General features: G+C 38.1%; 1 protein-coding gene across 3 annotated transcripts in view; it reads left to right on the forward strand.

Moving 5' to 3' along the window:
* ANKIB1 (ankyrin repeat and IBR domain containing 1) overlaps positions 1 to 18,357 on the forward strand; it is an 80,410-nt gene that overhangs the window by 32,848 nt on the left and 29,205 nt on the right. For all 3 annotated transcript variants that reach the window (XM_071560688.1, XM_071560686.1, XM_071560689.1), the window contains exons 3-4: positions 12,265 to 12,565; positions 17,074 to 17,256. In XM_071560688.1, coding sequence (XP_071416789.1) covers positions 12,265 to 12,565; positions 17,074 to 17,256 — 484 coding nt within the window. The remainder of the gene's footprint in view (positions 1 to 12,264; positions 12,566 to 17,073; positions 17,257 to 18,357) is intronic.

An 18,357-nucleotide genomic window follows, 5' to 3' on the forward strand; every position in this document is an offset into this window, starting at 1 on the left:
TTAGTACACCTTTTGCATAACAGAATACATTGAGAGAGAGATTCTGAGGTGTTTAATGAAGGAGAGAGATTCTGGCAATGCTGAGGCAAAGGGTCAAACTCCCTATTCTCACAACTATGGCTGGTGGTGACTGGCCAGACACAGTGAAAGCACAAGCACCACGTTTGCAGTGAAGGGGAACTGGGGACATCCTGCTACAGTGATCTCAGAAGGGAAGAAAGAAGAAACTGGAGAAGAGGTGAAAGAGTCATGAAGGAAAACTCTTGACCTGGACAAACTTGGTGTAACAGATCATGAAGAATACTGTCAGAAACTTAAGCCAGCAGAACTCTCTCAGTGATTTTGAGCTGCACAGTTGTTACGCAGCAAGTGTCTGAGTCATCTGGTTGCTATGCCTTTCATCCGGCATTTACAGCCCAGAAACTGGATCGAAATGTAAAAATTTGAATATTTGCAGTTAATTTCTTTTCACAAGACTTGACAAGAGTGTGTTAAAATGCTAGGATTGTTTCTTGATCGTTTTTCCTGGGTATCATAGAAAACTTTAGTATACTAGGAATGTTGAAATAAAAAATGGAAAACAGACATTCCATTAATATATTACTTTTGTTTGGTCTGCAGCCCTAAATAGTGTTTACCTGGTATGTCAGTTAATTTTAACAGAGCACTTAATGTTTAAAAAGGAAAAATTGCTGGCCACAGTTAATTAGTGCAAATGAGAATTTTCAAAGCACTTGGTCTCTGGGCATCTCAGTAAGCTCACCAGAAAGAGGAGTCCCCTGCTCCAAGGCTGTCATGGGATAACCCTCCACCCATTCTCCTGGATGTGACACCTGGCAGGTTAAGGTTTTGGGTGGCTTCTGCCCCACGCCAGACACAACTGGCTCCAGCCAGCTCCAAGCCAAAGAGACTGTAAGTGATGCTGGTGGCACCTCTGTGATGACATATTTAAGAAAGGATTTAAAATTCAGCAATTGTGAGAGAGGAGTAAAAAAAATGTGAGAGAGACAGCCCTGCAGGCACCAGGCCAGGGAAGAAGGGGGAGGAGGTGCTAGCAGAGATTCCCTGGCAGCCCATGGTACAGACCATGGTGAAGCAAGATGTCCCCCTGCAGCCCAGGGAGGTCCATGGGGGAGCAGAGACCCACCTGCAGTCCCCAGAGGACCCCACACCAGATCAGGTAGATGTGCTGTGAAGGAGCCTGCAGGCCATGGAGAGCCCGTGCTGGAACAGGCTCCTGGCAGGAGCTGCATAGCCTGTGGAGAGGAGCCCACATGAAGCAGGATTTCTGGCAGGACCCTGTGACCCTCTGGGGGACCCACACTGAAAGAGTGTTTGTGAAAGGAGTGTATCATGTGGAAAGGACCCACACTAGAGTGGTTAATGAAGGACTGCAGCCTGTGGGAAGGACCCATATTAGAGCAGCTCTGAAAGGGCTGTATCCTGTGGGTGGTGCCCCCCCTCTGGGACAGCAGAGATGAAACATTATGAGTAGATCACATCTGTCATTCCCCATCCACCACTGCTTGGTGGGGAAGGAGGTGAAAGGGTCAGGAGTGCAGTTGAGGCCAAGGCAGAAGGGGAAATGGTGGAAAAGTGGTTTTATTTCTCACTATCCAAGTCTTTTATTAATTGGCGATAAGTGAAATTAATTTCCCCAGACTGAGTCTGTTTTGCCCGTGATAGTAATGGGTGAACTGTGTCCTTGGTCTTATCCCAGCCCACAAGGGTTTTTGTTGTATTTTCTGCCTGTGTCCTGTTGAGGAGGAGTAAGAGAGTGGCTGAGTGGGCACCTGACAGCCAGTGGAGGTTAATCTACTTCAGGGATCAAGGTAGTTTGGGGAGGGACATGCTTAGGACTACAGAGCAGGTACTACAAGGGGCTGGTGATAATAATAATAAAAGATATGTAGCACTCACTGATGGATTTAGAGAGCTTTGTACAACATACAAATTGGTCTTACGTTTCCTTATGAATTAAGGTCTTGACAGAAGATTCATATTCAAGAGGATAGTTCAAATTTCATTCCCTAAATATATGTAAAGGTATTACAGAGAAAGCACACAGGAACCATGTTTTCTTCAGAAAATGCAGTCATCAGATGATCAAGCACATCCGGTGCCCTCAGCCTTTTTTTTGCCTAAGGTACTGCTCTGTTTCAAAGAATTGCTATCAGTGTGGAAAGTTACTCACTGGGGTTTGGCTGTTGGTGAACCACTCCTGAGATATGACAAGAGAACAGACTTTTCCAGATTGTGGCTGAGATGGAGTGACTGGAAATCACGAGGACCTACTTGACGTTGAAAGGAAAAAAATCCACTTAGATAAACTGCCATTTCACAATAAATGTGGTGTGCCTTTCAGTTTTGCAGCTTTGCTGGGAAGCTTTTTGGATCAGTGACAGACTTTCCTCATTGTGTGTTTCATACTGCTACATCTGAGCACTTAATGAGTATTCGAGCCAAAACTGGATTGTTGTAGCAGTTGCTGCTGGTCCTGGGCTGAAGAAAGGGGAGGAAGAGGTGATTGAAAGATGGGGCTGTGGGGAGACAGGGCAGGTTTGCGAAGCTGATATTTTCTAGAACAAGAAAAGCAAGGGTTTCCAGTTACAGAGATCCTGGAAATTGAGATGAATGCTGAAACTAAAAAAAAAACCAAAAAACAAACAACAAAACACTTTTTTAACATTCTTGGTGTCTGCCGTTTAGTTACATAGAAGTAAAGGAACTCTGCCAATGAAGGCATAGCTAAGCTAGCCAAAGAGAAACATTGGTACATGTGCCTAGGATTTGTTTATAGGAAATACTTCTTGTTTCATTGCTGTAATTTGGGAAGTATTTTTCTCTTCAGTAGAATGACAGAATGTCAAAATAGCAGTGGTTTCCTCTAGGCTGAAATTTTATATATTTATATATTTTAGAAAAATATAAATAAATATGCATCTCTTGGAATTTCAGCTACAGTCCTCTTGTCTTCTTGCTGTTCAAGAGGTTTCAGTAAGGACTGGTCTAAGCAATTGTAATACAATCAGAAAAAGTGTGTTGAGATTACCAATGTGTTAACAGGGTGAATTTGCCAGAAAACTCGTTGTCATCAGAGGAAACATTGCACATTTGTCACAGCACACTCGGGACTGTCTCTTCCCATTCCAGGTTTTGCTGGCTTTTATTCCTTTTGCAGTCATGTTGAAAATTAGTTTTGGTTGAATTGGAGGGACATGTGTAGACTGTTTTTTCAGAACAAAATTTCTCTGAAGTTGAGAGGATATTAGAGGATTTCTGTGCTGCAAAAATAGATGTTAAGGAAAAGTATTGGAGAAAACTGTGAATGTCTTTGCAGATCATCTGGCTTGAGAGAGATGTCATGGCTGCTTATTTGCTGATAAGATTGAAGCTGCTCTGAATTTCGGGTCCTGTTTTTTGGAGATGGAAATCAAAACAGATGTTACTTCACTGTTTTGGCTGACAGAAGTTCTGTAAATACTTAAACTTTTGAGATCCAAACTGACCTAAATAATTCATGCTGAAAACCTTAGAAAGGAGCCACAAATCATATTCTTTATCAAATTTCTGAGCATCTATTCAATGCTTTGCCAGTAAGTCTGGTGCTTCCTGTACGTTACTTCCCTAACTGTACTTCTGATATACATGTGAGCAAAATAAAAATAATGTTAATAGAAGCTCTTTGTCTAATGAGGGCAAATGGGAAAAATATGGAGTTCTTAAGCCAAACAACAGCATCCCAGTGAAAGGAAATTTGTTGTGTGGAATGTATGGATGCTTTCAGAAGGTTGTTCAGAAAAACTGGAGGAGGCTTTTCCTCCTCCCCCTTTTTTTCACTCTTCATGGTAACTCTTTGAATGATTAAATTTTCGTGGTGTTTTCCAGGAAATTTTAAAGAAAAAAAATTATGAAGGTGTAAGAGCTGCCTAATCTTCTTTCCTAAAAGCACTTTTTAAAAGTTTTGGCTTATGAATTTCATGTAAAAGATAACTATCTAACTATATACCCTTTCTCCCACGTAACAAAATAATTCTGTCCTGTTTCAATAACTGAAACTACATTATACATGATAACATTTCATCTGAATAATTTATTAGAATGTCATTGTCTAGATTTTTCACTTTGAACAACAGAAGCAAACTTCTTTTTAATTATCAACAATTACACAGGTAAGTATTTCAAATATACTTTTGCTTAAGATTATTTTATTCATAGAAGTAAGTATACCTGCATTGGAATTGATGCCTCACAGTTTTGTTGATTTTTAATTTTTATAGATTTTAGAAGTAATTGTAATGAGAAGTAGATTTTAGTGTACCAATATTTCTAGTAGCTTAAGTTCAATGTTTATACGTACCAACCTCTATCCGATATCAACCCCTCAAAATTCCATTAGCTGTTGAGACTTCTTTGCAAGGTAGAAGTGCTGAAAAACACCTCAAGGCCTGCACCAAGAGACATAAACATAACCCTGGAAGGTCTCCCAAGTACCCTGCGTGCTGCAGGGAAGGTGAGGATGATGGAAAGGGTCCCGGACTCCCCCTGACTCAGTTCCTGACGGGGCGTGACGTGGCAGAACCGAGGGGTGGGTGAGCAGGGATTGGATGGACATTATTATAAACCCCACAAAGCCAGTGCTCAGGGGCACGTGTCAGTCTGTGTTCCTGTAGGCTCTAGGCCTGGATTTAAAAGTCCTACCCTTTTTTATCTTATTCACACACTAAGCTGGATGGAGTCCTGTTTCCTCTGGTCTCTTAAGGCAACAGAATTATACTAGGCCTCTTTTATAATCAGTGTGAGCCTAGATATTAAGTTTAGTCAGAATAATTAGTGAAGTCAACAGCACAATTCATATATTGTGAAGTTGACCCTAAAATATTTTAAATTAAGTGTGTGCCAGAAGTCCCTGTTTCTTCCCATTGGTTTTAAAGGGAATTAAAGAGAACTGTGTTGGCTCTAGTTGTCTGCACTGTAGGTTGCCAGAGCTAAGGTGACTCTCACCCTATATTGTACTAAATGTGTAAAATCAAATAGTGAGCACCTGCAAAGCTGTAAATTGAACAATTTGATGGTTTTATAATATGAGACATGAATGCTCGTTGTGGGAGATACTGATTGTGATATAGTGAGAAACAATAACATTAGGAAGCCTTTAGAGCTGATCAGGTTCTTACTGTGAATGAGTCCTCACTGGAGAAAGCTGCCAAAGACAGAGAGACACTTAGAGAAGCAGTTACAGATGTGGAGTAGCAGCGGGAGCATTTGCTGGATTGATCAAAGGCTGCCATCCACTTGGGCACTGTCTTATAAAGTAAGGCAGGTTGAAAAACTCAGACCTTTATCTGACTGACTTCCTTGGTTTTTTTTTTCCTAAAACTCAAAATCTCACTTTAAAGCAGTTCTCACTGTCCAGGTGTGTGTAACCTTCCAGCGTATCTTCCTTCCCTGGTGCTCTTCATGACTTCCTCACTAAATACCAAACAGTGGGTAGACTTTATCCTAATAGCAGTCTGATGTACAAGCAAAGCTCAAATGGCAGTCAGCTGATATGTGTTCAGCCCTTAAAAATGATCTTTTTTCTGTTCAATTTCTGATTGTTTTAACCTTAGTAGGCTGAAGATCCATGTCACCTGTGGAGTTCGTTGCTCAACACCCACAGCCTTGTTCTCCACTGTGGAGTGTGTTGAGTTATTGCTTCTTCTTGCCACCAGGTGTTCCTGCTCCCGTAGAAAACTGTTCTTAATTTTCTTTCCTTGGTGGAAATCACACACTGCAGAATAAGATTGCTTTGTTAGTGATTGGTAAGGTGAGATAGATTAAAGCAGTACACTAGTAAAGATTTCTTTTTCTGTGTTGTCTGTTCTCCTTAGTAGAACCTTCATGAACATTTTACCACAGGCAAAGTAAAATTTTATTTGAGTTCTACCAGAGTGCAGCTTTGGTCCTTGACAGCCAGTATGATCAAATCTTTATTTCAACTAATTTTATTGCCAGGTAGAGTTTTGTGACTCTGTCAAGTCAGTACCTGCTGAATCATTGTGTCAAATGGCTTAACTTCACCCTGGGGATAGAAGGCACATGTGGCTTCGTTAGCAGAAAGATCTGTTGGCTCAGTAGTTACTGGAATAATGACTGAGAGACTTGCAGTTTCTGATAAACAGAAATAAATTTATCAGAAATAACTCATTACATTTTATTTCTTAAGTACAATACGCAAGCAAAATATTCAGTGACATTGTATTTAGAACCAGTTTTCCTTTTGGCCAAAATACAGACTGTGGATGATTTCATTATTTAAATTTGCAATTTTATTTCAATTTAACATGATGAAATTACATCATTGAAACATTTAAGGAAAGTAAAAATTAGTGTCCATAAAGATCAAGTTACATACAAATTGAAACAATTTTTCTGGAGGGAGAGAGAAAGATGAAAAATTTCTGTAACATTCATGGGTTTTAAGAAATAGAAATGATGCAGAGGTGGTAACGTATTTGCTGTGTAATTTCACCATTATTGCTATATAAATAATACCAATACTAGATGTCATACACTGCCACCTGATTGACAAGCTGATATATAGATAGTGATCCCACACAGAAATACAGAGGTGTGTGTTTGAACGGTGAAGATGAACGCACTCATTGGTAGTTGCATGTTTATTATTTCGTCTGACGTTTGTTTGAGACCAGTCTAAAAATAATAGTCTCACAGTTACGTGAGAAGACAATTCATCATGGATGGTCTTTTGGGGAAAAAAAATATGTTCAAGGGAGGGATTTGGAGAGAAGTCTGTAAAGATGACCTTTGTGCAAGAATTGTGAAGAAGTGTATGTAAGAAAGGGCCAGAGACAGAGATGTAAATCACATGGATTTTGCTTTACAGAGTTCTGTCACAAAAGCTGCTGGCAATCAGCCAGCTCCAGTGGAAGCCACTTCTAATTTGGCACTCTATTTCTTTTGAAATCTCACTCAGAATATTGAAATAAACCCAGAAGTGGCATAGTATCCTGGAAACAGTATTCCTGAATACCTAAGGGAAGTCCAAACTCAAGTAGCTCATAAGTAAATAAAACAGTTTTCTGGTTGCAAGTAACTTACAGATGTAATTGATATATTTTTGCATCAGGAATTGTTTAATTCTGTGTTTTGATGCTGCTGTTCCTCCTAACAGGCATAGGAACCATGTATAAAGCATGATTTTTTTTTTTTGGCTCATGGTATAACAAATGTAAGGATTAGCCAAGTTTTGTGTTCCTCACTTTTAAAGTGTACACAATATCTGGATCTGTGCTCCACAATTCAGTTGTATCTCCTTGACACTCCTGCACATTGTGCCTCTTGGGTTTTGGTGTTGTACAAAGCCAAAGATTACTATCTCTGTACAGGTCAGACTTAATCATATTTGCTGACACAAAACCACTAAACCAGAGAACTTTTCAACCTATTTGCCTGTGTTTTGTAAAGAGGATACAAAATTCCTTATTGATGCATATTTGTGTAAGACCTTTCTTAAGAGTCTTTTAGCTGATGGACAACTACATTAACATGAATCAGTCCAGAACTGGAACTCAGACCCAGGTGCTGACCTACTTTTAACCACTTTGATAGTCTTTTGGAAACCACCTATTTGGAGAAACCACAGGTGAAATGATAGCAATGCAGTGAAAAAGATGGTAAGGCTTTTTAGAGCCAGTTTAGGAGAGAGGGAAGACAGTGCTTGCATTCTAGGTCATATTTTTGTATGGAACTTTGCATCAAGTCCGTAAGTGACATAGGCCCAGAAGGGCTTGTGTTGAGAGAGTCAAAGATCTCCATTTGACCCCTAGATTGCTCCAAGTAAATTCATATGTGCCACAGTCTGGACTTGCTTCTCAAAGCGGTGGTTTGAGTACTCAGGAAATTATTTATCCCATTTTAGCAGATGTATCATAATTGGTAGGAGTCATATGAGTGGGAATAAGTGGAGGCATTTCTGTTTAGGAAAAATACAGGATTGGAGGCTGGAGTGGAGTATGCAGTGTACCTTTAAATGTCCATGAAGTTCTCAGATTTCAGAAGGAAGAATTAACTCTTCACAGACGTCCATCAGCAGTGGTGACAGTACCACTGACAGCTCTTGAACGCTTCCTTTGCTCTTAGTTCAGATTATTACTGGTGTAACCTCACTCCTTACTACAGCAGGATATTTCTAATGTTTATGGGAATTCTGGTAGAGTTAGTAACAGTTCTTAGGCAAGAGGCCAATTGAACTAAGGCTTATAGAGTCAGGGTAATAGTTTGTGGTTTTTCTTTCATACATGGCTAATGATGTCAACAGATTCTTTGTTTTAGAATAGGAATAGTTTATTGTCTCCTATCCAGGTTTTTCCTGCATGCAGGAGATTCCTGGGCTATAAGAAATGTTTAAGAATCTCAGTGAAACATAAAAGAAATTGTAAGTAGTAATAAATAATTTTCTAGCACTATATAACAAAAAAAATCAATAATTATGTTTAATAGATGTGACTTTCAATACCAGGTAAATAATAATACTCTTCACAACATTATTTAAACCAGTAATGACTAAAAAGATTTCTTCAAGTGCTTGCTGGTACACTGGGGTTGTTTTGTTATAGTAGATTTAGGAGAAAAGTGCTTTGAGTTAGTGAAATGATCATGATTACTCAAAGTTTAATGCATCAGTATTGGCCTACTGTGTTGGAAGTGGAATGATTTTATAATGGTATAAAGTAATTCATTACGTATGAATTTTAAATTACTGGGTAGCAGGGTATGGCTCTTCTTTGTGTTGTTGTAACTCATGGCTTACCCGAGGTTCTCTTAATGCTCTGAAAACAATTCTCTTAAAACTCATACTTCTCTTAAAGCTACGAGCTTTAGGTTTATACCTTCACTGGAGTGTGCAGTGTAACTTTATTTAGCAAGCTGTACTTAAAAGGGCTATCTAACCTAAGGAGCAGAGGGGATGTTGTAAAAGGGAATCTCATGCAGATTATTTGACCTTATTGCTGCACCTCACCTTTTTCTAGTACTTTACTTGTTTTGCTTAAAGCAACGGTAATTATCTGAGTAGTTTATATCGTATCACTAAGTGCTTTGCATTAAAAAATTGATGTTTCACTGTCTTTGAGCACAATCAGACCTGCTTTAGTCTCCAGCTGTCAGAACTACCTTTTTGATTTCATTTTACACTAGTTTTTATTTTGGTTTCATTTTCCACACATAGGTACATTTTCATATGGTTTTATGTGCATACATATATAGCATTGAACCACAGAATGCTTTGGGTTGCAAGGGACCTTAAAAATCATCTTGTTCCAACAGTGTATATCTATACATCGCTATAATGTATATGACATTTGTTTAACCCATTAAAGATTTTATTAAAACCTGAAGATGTTGATGTTAGTTTCCCAACTGAGGGCATGTCCTAGTTGTTTATTATTCAAGTTCACAGCCTCATGATCTTGGGTCTCTTGCTGCTTTTCTACAAATACAGACAGTAGTAGGTGTGAATGTTACAGCCCTTCCTTTTTGTCACTTTTTCAACACCTTTTTCATACTTTTGTCACCTCAGGTTTGGATTCTGCAAAGAGCTACAGCTTGAGGCAAAATCTGGAAACTACAACTAGAGTAAAGTCTGGCTGCCTTGTGGTTAAGTGATATTTCTCATAGGCAATGCATATTTTCACTCTATCAGTATATTTCGAGGCAAAATTTAGCTTCTTATACCTCTGAAGTTGTGAGCCAAATTTCAGAAATCTACAGAACTGCTCTGTGAAAGTCTTATGTGCCAAATACCCCTGGTAAAAACAGCGTCCTGTTGAATAATGAATTTGTGGATGTAAAATTTACCCTTTTTTGGACACTAGTCATCTTCTCTGAACTGTGAGTCATGGGTTCAGCTGGGCTTTTCAGCACTGACTTGACTTCTTTCAGTGAAGAGTTCATTATATCTAAGTGTCTCTATAGAACACATCGCCTTGTCCTTCATTGAGTTACCTTTTTCTCCCTCCTCACCATCCTTCTTCTCCCTTCATACCACTCATTTCCCTCCATCTGTCTCTGTGTTTCCCACATTTCTACCCCTCCTTTCTTTCTGTTTCTAGTTTCATACTATGAAAAGGTAATTCAAACAAGCAAGTTCATTTTGGGCAGTGTTTGATACTGGTTAGTCTTACCATTTTATGTAATTGTCTCTGAAGCATTTTGCCTGTGTTGCTAAATCCCTTTCCTCTGAAAACAAACAAAATAACCTCCAAGTGAACAAAATACACTGTCACTTTTTGAGAAGATCTTTAATCACAAGTTTGATGTATTCATATTTCCTAACAAATGCATCTATCACGTCAACCCTCATGGAATGAAAGAGATTTCTCTAAGGAACATTTTTCCTTCCAAAACAGGGCGACATAGAGGATATTGTTTTGTTTTTATCTTTTTCTCTGAATACTTTGTTGCCACTTATTTAAAAGAACAGTGTTTTGACAAAAAGCTTCATTATGAATTCCAGCTACTGAAGAGATTTTCAGGAGGAAGAAAGGAGAGAATTCTGACTGACCAAACGACTGTCATCAAGACATCCTTCCATTGCAGCACCAGACGACCTGTGCCTAATTTTTTCTACTGAAATACTTATCTAGACTGCTTTCAATAATTTCCAAAAGACAACTTGCACATCCACCCTGCACAGCCTCTTCCATTATTAATAAAATAGTTCTAAGGTTATTCTTTGTCCTGAACAAAGCATGGACAAATTCTGAGAGAAAGGTGTACCATGTGGTGCCTGGTGGGATGTGTTGAGGGACACTGGAAAGAAGAGGTGGCGTGGCGTTCAGGCTTCTAACCATAGCATAAGGCAGGAACTGAAGTAAATAACATTTTCTTTTGTCAATTTGATTACCAAGTTCTTCTGCTCACTGATGTTCACCAAGAGCACTATTGTAGTCTGATTTTATATTTAGGCAGCACCTGCTTTGAGGTGGCTGAGCTGCCTGAAAGAGATTGAAATGGCTTTTAATTAATGTTAGGGGTGAGGTCAGGGAGGGTAAAAGCTGGTCCCCTGCACTGACTTAATGAGGATTACACAATAACTGTTTTTTTCATATTGGCAAACTGTTTGGAGTCAGGGAACAGCCTGGAGAGGAGTCACTTCTGTGGGTTTTGTGTATGAGGGGATTTATGGGAGCAGTGCAAGCATTTCTGCAGTGACTTCTTGAATGTATGTGCAATGCTTATGATTTTGCCTGGTGTTACCTCTCTGAGAATTAACTGTCCTTCTTCCCTTTGCATGCAGTTCTTTTCACCATTGCTGTCATTTTGACCCTGATCCTTCAAAGAGGTGATCTTTTTCTCTCTGCCATTTCCTACCATTCACTCTCCCTGAATTAAAAATTACTATTTTAGTATACATCAAAAGGCTAAAGTAAGTTTGGATTCCCAAGGCTTGTATTGTTTCTCTCAGTTCTTCTGTTTCAGATCTGGATTGTAACTTTTCTAAGTCCTTGCTGGCAAGAAGCAGCAGGAAACTGCTTTGTCTCATGGTTCTAAGAATCAGCCTGTTGTTTCCCTTTCATTCCTTGTTGGATCATTTTTGTTAGTGTAGTTTATTGTCCACTTTGCCTCTAAAGTGTTTAAGAGGAGACTTCAGTTCTTGCCAGCCTCTGCCATCTGCGTAGGGGAGGGTTTGCATTGTGTTGCAATTCCATATATTCTGCAGAGGAAAAGTAAATAGTCTTTCCTCAATGCATGCAGTGCTTGCAGGAAAAGTATTTGCAGTTAAGTTTTAAAAAGTAGTAAGTGCTGCACTGATATCTCATAAAGAAAAGAGAGGAGAATGAATTTTTAAGAAACTGCTCCATCATCTATTTGCGAACTACCAAATGCTATTTAGGATACAGAGCAGAAGAAACAAATTACCTGTTTCATCAACCTTGTGACTTAATAACATTTATCACAATACAACACAGAATTGTAGCATAAACTTTGCCAAATAAAATGTATCTCACACACTGAGAAAGTCATTATCCGTGATACTTAGAGATATTTCAGTATTCCATCCTGATCTTGGCTCTCGACTCCTAAGAGAAATGGAGGAGAACTTTCCAGTAGTTAGCTGTTAAAGAACATTTATCACTAACATGGCTAATCCAAATCTTTGCAAGAAGAAGAGACCTGTCATAATAGACCCTTCCCACTCCAAGGAAACAAAAGGAATTGTGTGTTAATTATTTTTCTTCTATTTTTTCCACCTTGCAGAACTTTCCTGTTTGTTAGAGATGGTAACCCAAACAAACGGAATGTGCACAATGAGACATCTATGCACTTACTGTGTATGGGACCTCAGATCATGATCTCAGAAGGAGCTCTTCATCCTCGCCTGACACGGCCCTCAGAAGATGACTGCAGAAGAGCTGACTGCCTGCAAATGATCCTGAAGTGGAAGGGAGCAAAGCTGGATGAAGGACAGTATGAACGAGCAGCCATTGATGCTGTTGATAACAAAAAAAATACACCTTTGCACTATGCTGCTGCCTCAGGGATGAAAACCTGTGTCGAGGTAAAAGTTCATATATAATTATAAGTTTATATATTGTTATTAGCAAATGACATGAACAGTGTTTCACAAAGCTGCTTCGTGGGGACGGAAGCTCATATCATATCCTGAATTAACTTTTTAATTCCATTTTTCATTAATTGGAAAAATTGCAAAGGTAAACATCCCAAAACATACACTGTGGAGAACAATGAAAGAAATGGATTACATATATATTAACTTCATGACATAAACTCCTCAACATTAAGAAGACTGGAATTAACTGCAGGACTGTAACAGTGGAGAAAAAGCTTTAAAGTAGGCATGGGCATACCTGTATTATAAAGAGGCCTGAAATAACTGCCTGAGAGAAAATCAGAGCTCTCTTTATTTTGCTCTGTAGCTGAGACTGGGAAATGCAGTCCATGTTTCAAGAACATGTTTTTCATGTCTTTAATTTACTGTGCCCAGCCTTTTTTAGAGAATACCATACATCTGTGCTAACATACTTAAAGATAATTACCTTTTCACAAATTAAAAGTTACTTTAACGTTTGTGAAAGTACTGGATAGTAATGAGTAATTGGTAATGACTTTTGAAGGTCTAACATCAGATTTATTTTTAAACTATATTAAGTAATGAGAACTAGTATTTAATTTCGCTGGTAACAATTTAAAGAACATAAGAACAGACATTAACATTTTCAAAAACAGCTGACGTCTTCATGAGTCTGTTTTAACATCGAGATTTTTATTTTCAATGGCAACAGTTAATTGTTAGGCATTTATATATAAAATTTATATTCTTTTTCTTCTCTATATGACTTCACGTTTATTGAGAACACTCATTTACTTAGTATCATCAGCAAAATATATCACCTTTTTGTCCACCTGCTTTTCTAGATAACTAGTTCATATCCTAAGCAGTCAGGTCCTACGGCTTCTGGGACTTCACTGGTAACCACTCTATGCAGTAAAAAATTAGGCTTTCCCTGTCTTTTCCTGACTTTCTCTAGAGCTTTCTTTTGTGTCCTTCATACCGTATGTGTGGTACCTCCACAGAGAGTCTGGGCTCCAGCAATGCATACCACTTCTCTGCTCTGTGTTATTTGAGATTGCTTTTGCACTCTGTCCAGCAACTAAGTTTACAAACACGGTGACAAACAGTGTGTGATGTTTTAAAATTATTTACTCTGAGTTGTTATGCTCTTGGTATACTGCTCAACAAACAGATCCTTCTTTATTGTGATTTTACGTTTACCTTCATCTGGCGAGAACTTCACTTCTTATTTCCCATACAATTGGGTCCTGTTGTTCTATCTTCACAGATTCACCTGGTGTTTCTGGAATTTTTTTCCAAGTTTTTATTTGGTACCACTTTTTGAAAGTAGGTTGTGGATTATTTGCCTTTTTACTGTTTTTGCAAGAGTGATGAATCTGAATATGTATATTGGGAATTGTTCATGAGTGGTTCTTTGATGGTTACATTTTGAATTAGGTCTTGTAAACTGCTCTGATCAAAGTCAGGAGTTGCTTCTCCTCTCATGTGTTCACTGATTCTTTTGTCTGTTATTCAGTCACCTCTGTAGTCTGAAATTTTAATCTTTTATTAGCTTATATGTTTTCTCAAGATACTTGGGAAATGCAGTGACAGAAGTTTTCTTTATTTTTGTGGTTTCTGTCTTTGCAGCATTTCTATTCTTGGTCAGTGTGTCACCTTTATTGTTACAGTTTTGGTCACAAAAGCTTTTTTTGGCTTAAGTCCAGAATTGTATTCCACTGGTATTTGTTGTTAGAGGCAGTTTATTTATTTTTGAGTTTTTTGTGGGGGTTTTTATTTTAAAAAAGGTAAATAGCACCACCTTTTCAATACTATGAACTTCTTTATGATTCTCACATAATATTTTTGCTGGTTGTATTCGGTCGAGCTTCCAGATATTGTCTGAGAATTCTCATTTAAAGTTTGTCATTTCAATTCCCCAGCCTCAGCCAAGCACTGTCTTGAACTGGATATTCTTTATCTTCTGGTTTTTCATTAGTCTCCTCTTTAAAAGCTCAGATAGTGTATTTCCAATAGCCAACATGTCTTCCATTCTGTTAACATACTGATCATCCTTAGGTTCCTGAGCTTCTACTGAATGGAAACTCATCTTCCTTAGGCTATTTTCTATGCTATTATTTAAGCCTCTGTTTTCTCTGGTCCCCTACTCAGTGCTGAGAGGAGTTAAGAGGATGCTGCTGTTAGATGGTACTGCTTAACCTTCCCTAACACAGCCTGAATCTTGCCCCTGTACCTTCAGCTCTTCCCTGCCACATTGTTACTGCTGCTCGAGCTCCACACAAGCAGTTTGTCTTCACCATGTCCTTAGAAATTATTTACATACTTACTGATTTTCACTAGGGAGACAAGTCGTTGAGCACTCTTTGTTAGTTGAATTATATTCAGACCCAGCTAATTGCACACATGGTAACAGTGTGACATACAGGTATTGCCTTGGCTCTTCCTGTCATCTAAAATAAATCTTTCTTTACATGTACTGTTACATGATTGATTTAGTGCCTCTTGTGATGTGATTGATTTGTAGACAAATATCAGACTGTCTCAGAAGGGAATCACAGTTCCTACAGAGAGAATTGTAGTTCTGGAGCTGGGCTGCAGCTTTTAACTGCAGACTGTAATATCAATTTATCTTAAACTCATCATGAAAGTTCATGGTTTGTGCTTCTTCTCAAATTATTGTTCTATTTCTCAGTGTCTGTAATGTCATTCATTAGATAAATCTAGCTACTAGACTGCTAGTTTCCAATTTAATTATAAACTGGGTTGTGTTATCATGACAATAAGTACTGGGATTGACTAAAACATTTCTGTGTCTAATCTACTTTCACTTTGAAGAAGAATTTATAGTCTGATCCACATGGATTGCTATTTGCCAGAGTTTGGACACAGTTGTGTAGTCTAACTAGTCATGGTTTCTACATTAGGGACATGGTGTACACTCCAAGTTCAAACTTCCCTATGTGCCCTACTGTGGATCAGAGCATTTTGGAGCCTAAGATAAATATCTGTGATATCTTAAGTAGTCTGTAGTCTTTCTAACTCCTTCAATAAGAACAGGTTTATGAGCAGGAACAGTACATGCCTTCACCAAGCCTGAAACAGAGATTGGTGAAGGAATTTAACAATTATGTCTTCATTGCTGTTAAGTGTTTGAAGATTAGAATTTTTAACAAAATAAAATGAGATAAAAATCTGGATTGCCTAATCCTCAAGTTATTCTCCCTGTCTCCAGTTAACTGAAGGTTCCTGAAGGTTCCAGGAGTACCTTTTGCCCAGTTTTTGTGATGGTTACTCTCACTTCAGAGCAGTATTCCTCTTTCATCTCCTTCATTTTCTTTTGTCTCCTTCATTTTCCATAACTTTTCAGGAAAACCCCAGTCCTCTATCTTCCTCTATCCCCACCACACCCAGAGAAGAAAATAAAGGGCCCTGCAGATGAACTATCTGTTGGTTGATTTGTTTGGAGTTGATAGTCAAATACATAGTCTTGGTGCTGCTGCATTCACACATGTGAGATTTCTCCTCTGAGCCCAACAGCTGTGTGGAACCCATTGCTAAGGACAGTCTGGACAGAGTTAATGTTCTCACCTCAAACTACTGAACAGAAAAAGGTCAATACCATGCTGTATGGATTTGATGTTATGCAGATGCATTTCACTCTATCACAGTATAAATAATGATAAATAAATCATAGATAATAAGAAGCAAAATGGCCCACTTTGGCCTTTAAAGTTGGTGGCATTTGTTGCTTGCTTGTATCAGATCACTTTATAGCAGGAGACAAGACTGGCAAGTTAATGAGAGCAGCACAACTGGTGTTTATTATCTGGAGACTGCATTTTGGGGGGAATTACTGTAAAGAGACAAGTTTGGTGAAATGGCACAGTATTAGACCCTATTGGAATTATTGCCATTAGCATTATTTCATTTTAATTTTCTCATGTCCTCAAAAATAAAGTACAGCTACCAGTATATTTTGTGCTCCCTGTGAATTGGTACCCTTTCATCCCCCCTATCCAAGGAATCTCCCATTTTCTGTCTCTAGCAGTGTATCATTGCTTGGATAAATGGTGGAGTTATACAGAAAGAATATTTTAAAGTGTTTTTAGCTCCATCTTGCCAGGTACTTGAGGACCTCAGGCCCCTCATTTTCTATGGAGCACTGACCATATCAGTAAAGCATAAATTTAGTCTTTAAAACATAACAGAGACATTGTACAGAATTGCCTTGTGATATATTTCTGAGATTTTGTGGTTCTGTGGAATTACAGTGGATATATGTATAATTATGCATGACATCAAGCAATAATTTATTTAATAGCAATTGAGAATGTTTGTTTTCCAAAGACCATTATTACTATATTTATTTCTCTGTTTTTCTTGTTAATATTTTTTCGTTCTCAACTGGCATGCCTTTTTTTAGATATTATTAAAGTTGCTAATTAATAACTGTTTATCATTTTACTTTTCAGCTTCTAGTAAAACATGGTGGAGATTTGTTTGCAGAAAATGAAAATAAAGATACCCCATGTGACTGTGCAGAGAAACAGCACCACAAAGAGCTGGCTCTTAACCTGGAATCTCGAATGGTATTTTCACGTGATCCTGAAGCTGAAAGCATTGAAGCTGAGTATGCTGCTTTAGACAAAAAAGAGGTCAGAGGAAAGTCTAAATCCTGAGTATTTTACACATTTATGTTTGTAGCAGTTCATTGTGACAAAAGTCTGCAAAGTATTTCAGTAGGTACTGTACTTTGTTAGACAGTTTGATTTTAGGACAAATGTTTATAACTTTCCAGTTAAGCCCAGAGAACATAAATATATTGTCTAAATTAAAGCTAAATTTTATTCATATATGTAATTAGAAGGACCATCTTGAAAGTGTTACAGGCTGTGAGGCTGGAGGAGATGCAGTGAGGTCAGTAAGCTGGGAAACAGTTTCCTTAACCCAAACATTTTTTTCGTATTTTTTTATTTCTTAAGATACCTTTTTGTCCCAAAAATGAGGGCAGGAGAAATTCTGAAAAGGAGAAAACCTGTGGAATACAGTAGGGAAACTGTTCTGGTGGATCTTGCTAGACTGAGACTGGTTTGAATGTTACCCAGAAACAGCTGACTAGTGCAGGATTTCACAACAGTGCATTTACTTTCTTGTTTTATAACATGATGCCTGAAGCTCCTGCATACCAGAACTTGTATGAAAAACAAGTACTAACAGGTGGTGTTATTTCCAAGTCAATTTTTGAAAGAAAGAGAAAATTCACCAACACAAACTTGCTTGAATGCTGTTATGCCTTAGACACGACTGTGATTCAATAAGGGTAATTTCACCAAAAAGATTCTGAGTAAAAGTTCCCTCCCCACTCATGATCAAATTTTAATTAGCTAAAATTCTAAATAAGAATACATCGATAAATTATATGATTCAATAAATATTACAAAGTAATCCTGTTTAAATTAAAGGAGAATAGATTTCTCTGTGGCTACTCCCCTCAAAAATAGTATGGCCTGGCCTTTTACTAGCTTAGTGCACTTAGGACCTAATGATGTTTAAAAGAAAATTCTTTTAGATTTATAGATGAGATCTAAGTTGAGGTATTTAGATCACATCAACTGTTCCCATGAGAAGTGTCACTCATGGTCACTTTCATTTAAACGTAAGAAAGTTTCGTAGTGTTCAATTAATTTTTTGACTAATTTTCTTGGGTAAATTCAAATATAAACTAGCTTAATTAGATTGTTTATTCCTAGATGAGA

The sequence above is a fragment of the Pithys albifrons genome, chromosome 7, assembly GCF_047495875.1.
Source record: "Pithys albifrons albifrons isolate INPA30051 chromosome 7, PitAlb_v1, whole genome shotgun sequence".
Classification (NCBI taxonomy): domain Eukaryota; kingdom Metazoa; phylum Chordata; class Aves; order Passeriformes; family Thamnophilidae; genus Pithys; species Pithys albifrons.